The sequence below is a fragment of the Rhinatrema bivittatum genome, chromosome 11 (assembly GCF_901001135.1).
Source record: "Rhinatrema bivittatum chromosome 11, aRhiBiv1.1, whole genome shotgun sequence".
NCBI classification, from domain to species: domain Eukaryota; kingdom Metazoa; phylum Chordata; class Amphibia; order Gymnophiona; family Rhinatrematidae; genus Rhinatrema; species Rhinatrema bivittatum.
The window spans coordinates 5,872,776-5,881,811 of record NC_042625.1 but is presented as its reverse complement, the minus strand read 5'-3'; the positions used below and the strand labels follow the sequence as shown (position 1 = coordinate 5,881,811).

The window sequence follows — 9,036 nt, the reverse complement described above, 5'->3', positions numbered from 1 at the left end:
TTATTCATGCCCTCTAGACTTGATGGATCCACAGTGTTTATCCCACGCCCCTTTGAAGTCGTTCACAGTTTTAGACTTCACCACTTCCTCCGGAAGGGCATTCCAGGCATCCACCACCCTTTCCGTGAAGAAATACTTCCTGACATTGGTTCTTAGTCTTCCTCCCTGGAGCCTCAGCTCGTGACCTCTGGTTCTGCTGATTTTTTTCTGACAGAAAAGGTTTGTCGTTGTCTTTGGATCATTAAAGTTTTTCAAGTATCTGAAAGTCTGAATCATATCACCCCTGCTCCTCCTTTCCTCCAGGGTGTACATATTTAGATTCTTCAATCTCTCCTCGTACGTCATCCGATGAAGATCCTCCACCTTCCTGGTCGCCCTTCTCTGTACCGCTTCCATCTTGTCTTTGTCTTTTTGTAGATACGGTCTCCAGAACTGAACACAGTACTCCAGGTGAGGCCTCACCAAGGACCTGTACAAGGGGATAATCACTTCCCTTTTCTTACTCGATATTCCTCTCTCTATGCAGCCCAGCATTCTTCTGGCTTTTGCTATCGCCTTGTCGCATTGTTTCGCAGACTTCATATCATTAGACACTATAACCCCAAGGTCTCTCTCCTGCTCTGTGCACAAAAATATGTATACTATATGTACACATATGTACACTATATGTGTACATATGTGTACATATAGTATACATAATTTGAATATCCATATTCATGCAAAATCTATTAGAAATTCATAATTTGAATTGTGTGTAGGGAGGGTGGGGGGAACAAGGCTGTAAGGTTCACCTGCGTCCATGCAGTCAGTCTGAGACCTGCTGCAGACGTTTCTAAGTAGTTTTGAATAATCAAAACTATGGGGTAGATTTTCAAATGTACGTGCGCTACCCGGCGCGCACACACGCACGCTCGATTTTATAACATGCGCAAGGGGGTGCACGCTGAGCCCGCTCCAAGCCGCGCTGCCTTCCCCTGTTCCCTACCCCTCACCCCACCTTCCCTTCCCCTACCTCCCCTGCCCTTTCCCCCCTACCTTTTGCTTGTTTTCATTTTTGTTTCAAAAAGGACTTCAGCCCTGGGGCTGAAGTAAGTTATGCGCGCAGGCCACCTGCCAGCGCACAATCCCCGGCCCAGCGGCAAATGGCCTCTGACCCCGCCCCACCACCCGGACCGCCCCTCCCCACCCCTTTCTGCAAGCCCTGGGACTTACACGCGCATAAATCCTTTAAAATCCGGCCCCTATGTGCCTATTTTTACTTGAAAAAAGTACTCACTAAAAAAAGCAGATGCAATTCTGTGTGGCTTCTTTTCTGTGGGGCAATAAAGCAAACTCGCCTGCATAGTTTTGCTTTGATTAGTTCAGTAAACCCCATGGTAAAAGCTAAGGGCAGGCTTTGCAGAAATGCGCACAGTTTGATTATTGCTCCCATAGGGGTAAAAGGAAAGAATCCTTAGAGCACAAACATCCCAAAATAAACTCTGGGAAGGTGACTTCTGGGGACACGACTGGTGGCGTTGCCCTGGACTCGTCTGCACACGCTGTGTGCCATGGTGGGGTTATCCCGGTCTGGTAAGCACGTGCATACAAATGGCAGCATTTCCCTGGTCTCGTCTGCACACGCTGTGTGCCATGGTGGGGTTATCCCGGTCTGGTAAGCACGTGCATACAAATGGCAGCATTCCCCTGGACTCGTCTGCACACGCTGTGTGCCATGGTGGGGTTATCCCGGTCTGGTAAGCTTGTGCATACAAATGGCAGCATTCCCCTGGACTCGTCTGCACACGCTGTGTGCCATGGTGGGGTTATCCCGGTCTGGTAAGCACGTGTATACAAATGGCAGCATTCCCCTGGTCTCCTCTGCACACGCTGTGTGCCATGGTGGGGCTATCCCGGTCTGGTAAGCTTGTGCATACAAATGGCAGCATTCCCCTGGACTCGTCTGCACACGCTGTGTGCCATGGTGGGGTTATCCCGGTCTGGTAAGCTCGTGCATACGAATGGCAGCATTCCCCTGGTCTTATCTGCATGCACTATGCTGAGGGCAGAGGAATGGAAAGGAAATGGGAATAATGGTGATCGTTTATCAAGATCCATCACATATCACCGCACTGTATACATTTATTAATTATAAATCGTCTATACCGAGGCCCTAGGCATTGGATATAATAAACTAAATCAGCAAAGAAGATGAAAACAAATCAACAAAAACGTAATCCACCTGCTTCAAAGCATCTTGCAGAACTTATGAGAGCAATACGGTTTACAGAAACGTCTGTCTGAAGAAAAAGATTTTCAACAAGTCCATAACTCCATGGGCGTTTATATCCAAGCCTACATCGGCTTGGTGTAAGTTCTGGGTGGCTGCATTCTCAAGCAGAAAGGTTTCTATGTATAAAAATGTGGAAAAGGCCAGGCAGCGCACACTGGATTTTGCTGCTGTGAGTTCTGTCAAATGTAACTCCCTCCCCCAGTATAGTAGTTGCCCATGTAATGCTGATATTTAAAACTGCTGCATGAGACCACTAATGAGCAGGACTTTGTTGACGTTGGTCTGCAGATGGAGACAAACGGACGCGTTGTTCCCTCTCCGAGCGGAGGCAAGGGATAGTGAATGAGCTCTCTATACTAAGGCTGCTAATGTTGCAAGCTGCCTGAGGTGGGAGGAGGAGAGAGCGGGAGGGAGATTGGGATAGTGGCAAAAGAAAAGTGAGTAAGACATTTTGCCAGCCTCTAAAGAACAGTGGGTGGGTCCCTGGAAGAAATCTGTTCACCTGTGAAGTGAGGCATAGACACACAGAGGCAAGTGCAGGAAAGGGCCATGAACCTGTGAGAATCAAAAAGCCAAGCGGCTGGCAGATACAGGGACAGCTTGGATAGGACCTGCTAATCTAAGGAGAGGCACAGGACTGCTGGCAGGCAAGAGCCATGGCAGAAAGATGGGATAGTGTGTGCGCCTGGCAGATGAAAGACTCCACCACTGGCAGAGACAGAAATGGACATCTATAAAAGCACAGAACTCCTGGCAGGTAGGAGCAAGCAGTCAGAGCTGCAGGACTGGGCTTTCTGCATACTTATTCATCTTGCAGGATCTGTTTTTCTTTTTATCTGCTTCTGATTTCTGTGGTATGGACGTAGCTCAATGGAGATGGAATGAGGAGTGCGGCAACAGAAGCTCCCAGAAAGGAGCAGGCTGGCACTGAGAAAGTCGCCACTCTACAGACTGCATTCATGCTGCAGGAGCCCTTTCAGAGCATTCACAGATGGAATTCTGTCCACAGAACAAGGTTTGCCAGTTTGCATCTTCTCTTCCAAGTTCATAATACTGTGTGTGAGAAAGAGAGAGAGAGAGGGAAGGAGAAGGGGGTTAAGTGTATGTCTGAGTAACTATCTACTAGTTTGTGTGTACATGACTATAAATGTTCATGTGTGTGAGGGAAAGCATCCATGGGGGTGTGCACATCCACATTTCAGTGCATTCGCATTGTTAGATATATAACTGGTTTAAATCAAAAGAAGCAAAAATAACCTCACCATGAGTAACACTTTACAGCTCTTAAGATTTTTTTTTTATTTTTTATTTATTAAGGCTTTTATATACCGACTTTCTTGATACAAATCAAATCAATTTGGTTTACAATGAACTAAGCAGAGTATACAATTAACCAATCAACAAGAGATACGGAGCAACAAGAGATACGGAGCATACAGTGGAAAAGACCTCCGAACCAAGTTTGTAATGCCATAAACCCAATTCAAAGTCAGGCGAAAATTTAAAAAAATGGGTCCACAATAATTAGATCACTTTTCTAGAATTTATCCGTATATTAAAGCAACGGTGTATTTGATCTCAGGTGTTCAAAAAAAGGAATTATGCCTCATCCAAATCCACATGGCAAAATTAAGAGAATCACAATTGTTTGAAAAATAAGAATTCAAATACTTGTCTGCGATAAAGATGGCAAATCATATATGGTTCAGACCCGAAGTTATTCCAGGCAACTTAAGCAGATAATCGCTGCCGCTGAGATGTAAGGAAAGAAGCCAATCTAGGCAGATCAGCAATGCCACTATGATATGGAAAAATCGCTGACAGGGATCACATTTTACAAAAGCTGTTTCAAAGCATCATAAATGATCCAAGGTAACAGTTTTCTGGTAAAAAAAAAAAAAGTGACAGAACTCCTACAGCAACAATTCAAAACGGGAAAGACAGCCAGAGCAGAAAACAATCTATAGGAAGGTGAAAAGCACTATAGGAAGCACTATAGGAAGGTGAAAAGCACTCTCAGGCTGATAAAGTAAGGCGTGCTCAGCTGAGCGCACCATTTAACCTGCAATTCTCCGCACATTCTAGACGCATATCTATTTAGCGCGTCGAAAACGCGTGGCCAACCCCCCAAAAACTAATAGCGCTCATCACATGCAAATGCATTATTAGTTAGTCCCCAGGATACTGAAAGTAAAATGTGCAGCCAAGCACATTTTACTGCTTTTCTGTACACCCTCCGACTTAATATCCTAACGAAATTAAGTCAGAGGAACCAAAACTAAAAAAAAAAAAAGTAAAAAAAATATCTGCCCAATGGTCAGCGGTTAGCAAAATGGACGCTCAATTTTACCGGCGTCCGTTTGTCTAACCCGTGGCTGTCAGCGGGTTCGAAAACAGATACCGGTAAAAAAGAGCGTTGGTTGTCGGACCCGCTGACAGCCACCTCTACTGCTAGTAAGGAGGTGCTGGGCACACGCTATTGTCCCTAGTGCCTCCTTATTAGCGCACCACCTCATTTAAATACAGAATCACGTGCCCAGGAGAGATGCCGGGGTGCACATCGGGAGTGCAGGTGCTCAACACGGGACGCCTGCTCTCCCACATTTTTTACTGTATCGGCCACTCTGTTTCTGTGGCCAATTCTAAGTACACTGAAAAGAAAGATTCCTTCCTGAGTCCAAGCGTGGCGATCAGCCTTGCTTCCTAATCAGTGCCTCAAAAGAATTAGGGGCAGATTTTCAAAAGGTTTCGCGCGCTGGGCCTATTTTCAAAAGGCCCAGCGACGCTCGTAAAGCCCTGGGCCGCATGTAAGTCCCAGGGTTTGCAAAAAGGGGCAGGGAGGGGGTGAGGAGGGAAGGGGCGGTCTGGGGACGGGGCGGGGTCAAAGGTTCCTGGCACAGTGGCCATATTTCCCGCTCTGCCGGGGATTGCGCGCCGGAAGTTGGCCGGCATGTGCAACTTACTTCAGCCCCAGGGCTGAAGTAAGTTTTAAAACAAAAATAAAAAGAAGAAAAAGGTAGGGGGGAAAGGGTGGGGGAGGTACGGGAAGGGAAGGTGGGGTGGGGGGTAGGGAATGGGGGAAGGCAGTGCGGCTCGGTGCGGGCTCAGCGTGCGCAAGGTGCACAATTGTGCACCCCCTTGCACGCGCCTACTCCAGATTTTATGACATGCGCACGTCCATGTGTGCACGCGCGTGTATCTATTAAAATCTACCCCTTATTTTGTAGTGAAAGCCTAATTAATGGAATGCGGGTTTCTGAAACTTGGCTAAACCCCTAGACCAGCACTTCTCTTTGGATTCTAACTTCCCCATCATCCTACCCAAGCTTATATATGATCTCTTCAGAACCACATGTCATATAAATAACTTATAGCCCTGGAAAGCTATACGTCCTGTCTTTGAAGAGGTCTGTTATACAGTAAGAGGGGTCATTTTATACCAGCCTGCATAAATTTGCACCAATTTGCCAACAAACATACTCCTGTAATTTCACTTTGAAAATTATCCCATGAAAACTACCCGAAGAGATTAAAGCTTAAGCATCAGAGAGTCAGATTTCGGAGCGCACTCAAGGCCGGTTTATTTCAGGAAGCCTTTGATGCAATGTGCTACCTTCCTGGTTGGTGAAGATCATAACGGGCTCTGTTCTCAGATGCAGAATTACTGATGGATGAGCTCAGGATTGGACCACTACAGTTGAAGGTTAGGGAAATATGCTTCAACAAATCTTATCCCGATGTTTATGTTTACAATGTCTACTGCTATTTTTATGTTTATTTTTATGAATGTTCACGTTTGTAAATTGATCGGTGGGTTATAAATATTTAAATAAACAAATGTGCACAACGTTACACCAGCTATCCTGTGCGGGGAAGGTTTTGGGGTAAATTTAGAAAAATAGGTGTGTAGATTTCCCCAAAAACGTTCTCCACACAAAGTAGCATGTGTAACTTTGTGTGAATAGTTTTCATGGGATAATTTTTTCAAAGTGAACTTATACGAGTAAGTTTGTTTTGAGTACTAGTGTAACTTGGGCATAAAACAGCCCGCATATTTATGTGAGGGTGTTATACATAGAAACATAGAAATGACGGCAGAAGAAGACCAAACGGCCCATCCAGTCTACCCAGCAAGCTATTGACTCTTTCCTTTTTTTTTTTTCTCATACTTGTTACGCTTGGCTTTTAGTACCTTTTAGTTCTATTTCCCTTCCACCCCACCATTAATGGAATAGACTTAGTTTTTGGGTACTTGCCAGGTTCTTATGGCCTGGATTGGCCACTGTTGGAAACAGGATGCTGGGCTTGATGGACCCTTGGTCTGACCCAGTATGGCATTTTCTTATGTTCTAATGTAGAGAGCAGTGCTGGAACTGCATCAAAGTGAATATCTAGCTTAATTAGGGGTAGTAACCGCCGTAATAAGCAGGCTACACCCATGCTTTTGTCCACCCAGACTATGCAATTCAGACCTTGTTGGTTGTTGTCCATATACAGATCCTCTTTTCCACATTCCCCCTGCCGTTGAAGCAGAGAGCTATGCGTTGAAAGTGAAGATTCAGACTTTCTCCCCTGCCATTGAATCAGAGAGCTATGTGTTGAAAGAGAAGTATTAGACTTTCTCCCTTGCCATTGAAGCAGAGAGCTATGCTGGATATGCATTGAAAGTAAAGTATCGGCTTATTTGGTTTTGGGGAAGTAACCGCCGTAACAAGCAAGCTACACCTCGCTTTTTTGTGAATGCAAATCCTTTTTTTTGTTCTTCCACATTTCCTCCTGCTGTTGAAGACTAGAGCAATGTTGGAGTCTCATTAACCGTGTGCATGTACATTGAACAAGGGTATTATCTCCAGGTAGTAGCCCTCATTCTTGCGAGCCACATTAACAATCAACAAATATTGAACAAGCCTAATAATTGGTAATACCTATAGCCTATGTCCTCACCGGTAATTTTACATACTCTTACCCACCCCTCTGTTTTTTTTTTTGGAGACGGCAGCCCTCCAGCCTTCCGCTCCGTGAAGGTGGAACACCGACCACTGGCATCCCGCTCCGTGAATGCCACTCCAGCCTTCCGCTCCGTGAAGGTGGAACACCGACCACTGGCATCCCGCTCCGTGAATGCCTCTGTGGCTCCGTGAAAAGTAGGCGTATAAATTCAAACACCTCCCAAACATTTCTCCCTTGACATGCTTAAAATTACAGGCATATTGGCAATGGCCATGTAGATTTCAAAAGGAACTTTTCTGCAGTTAAAGCACTGTTTTAGCCACAGAAGTTTCTCTTGAAAATTACCTTCTGTTTTGCTATAGAGAAAACAGCATTTAGAAGATAATTAAAGATTAAAAACTGTAAGTACTTGGGAGGGGGATATAAAATGGAAGAATCCCAACGTAATTGTGAATGAAAGCTCCTGGTGCTAGAGCTCTGGAATTCTCTGCCTGAGGCGTTACATATTCTGCCAGCTAGAAAGAGATTTAAATGTGAGCTAAAAACATGGCTTTTCAAAAATGCATAAAATAAACCAACTTAAAAACGTCAAAATATACTGAGCCACATATACAAGAAGGACAAAAGATTGTGGGCTAGGTTTTAAAAGCCCTGCGCGCGTAAATCCTGCCGGATTTCCGCGCGCAGGACACTCGCGCGCCGGCGCGCCTATTTTGCATAGGCCGCCAGTGCGCGCAAAGCCCTGGGACGGGTGTAAGTCCCGGGGCTTCGTAAAAGGGGCGGGAGGGGATGTGTCCGGGGGGCGTGGTGGCAGTCCGGAGGCGTGTCCTGGGGCGTGTCTGGGGTCAGGGGGCGGTCCGGGGTGGGTCCGGGGGTGTGGCAATGGTTCGGGGGCGGGCCGGGAGGGCGGTCCCGAGTCCCCCAGCACTGCGGCCTGTGCTGGGGGATGCTGAGGCGGCGGGAGCAAGTTATGCCTGCTTCAAGCAAGTTACACCTGCTTCAAGCAGGCGTAACTTGCACAACAAAAGGTAGGGGAGGATTTAGGTAGGGCTGGGGGGGTGGGGTAGATAGGGGAAGGGAGGGGAAGGTGGGGGGACGCGGAAGGAAAGTTCCCTCTGAGGCCGCTCCGTGCGTATCTTATAAAATCCGGCGTACTTTTGTTCGCGCCGGTTGCGCGTACTTATTTAAGATCTACCTCAGCGATTGTATCATGAAGAATAAATCAAACGAGAGAATGTAAGACTAAGATGTGAAAATTATCATTTACTTTTAATTTTCCTTACTATTTGCCTTAAACATTAGATCAATTATTAATATGTGCTAGATAATTTTGCTTGATAGATTTTAATGCCTGCCTATGAATACCATCCTGTAACCAATCTTGTTTGTTTGTTGATGGTGATTTTAATCTGCCGGACGTGGACTGGAGAATCCCTTCTGCAGAATCTAACAGAAGCAGAGAGACAGTGAATGCCCTGCAAGGGACTCTGTTCAAACAAATGGTAATGGAACCCACGAGGGAGGGAGTTATACTCAACCTAGTGCTCACTAACGGGGATAATGTCTCTAATGTCCAGGAGGATGCCCACCTCAGCACCAGTGATCATCAAACAGTATGGGTTGATATTGCAAATAGGATCCGGAAAAATCACATAAAGACCCGAGTTTTAAACTTCAAAAAAACAGACTTTGGTAGAAATGGGAAAATAACTGGAGGCAGAACTTGAAGACTGGGAGAAAATGGGAGAGGTCGACCAACAGTGGGCCAAACTAAAAGGAGCAATTACAAAAGCAACAAAGCTATGTGTTAGCAA

At 45.9% G+C, this 9,036-nt stretch overlaps 1 protein-coding gene across 1 annotated transcript in view; it reads left to right on the top strand.

Moving 5' to 3' along the window:
- Positions 1-2,743: 2,743 nt before the first annotated feature.
- GAL3ST1 (galactose-3-O-sulfotransferase 1) overlaps positions 2,744-9,036 on the top strand; it is a 112,897-nt gene continuing 106,604 nt past the window's right edge. Inside the window, exons 1-2 of the mRNA XM_029571864.1 lie at positions 2,744-3,029; positions 3,139-3,287. Coding sequence (XP_029427724.1) covers positions 3,264-3,287 — 24 coding nt within the window. The 5' untranslated portion in view covers positions 2,744-3,029; positions 3,139-3,263. The remainder of the gene's footprint in view (positions 3,030-3,138; positions 3,288-9,036) is intronic.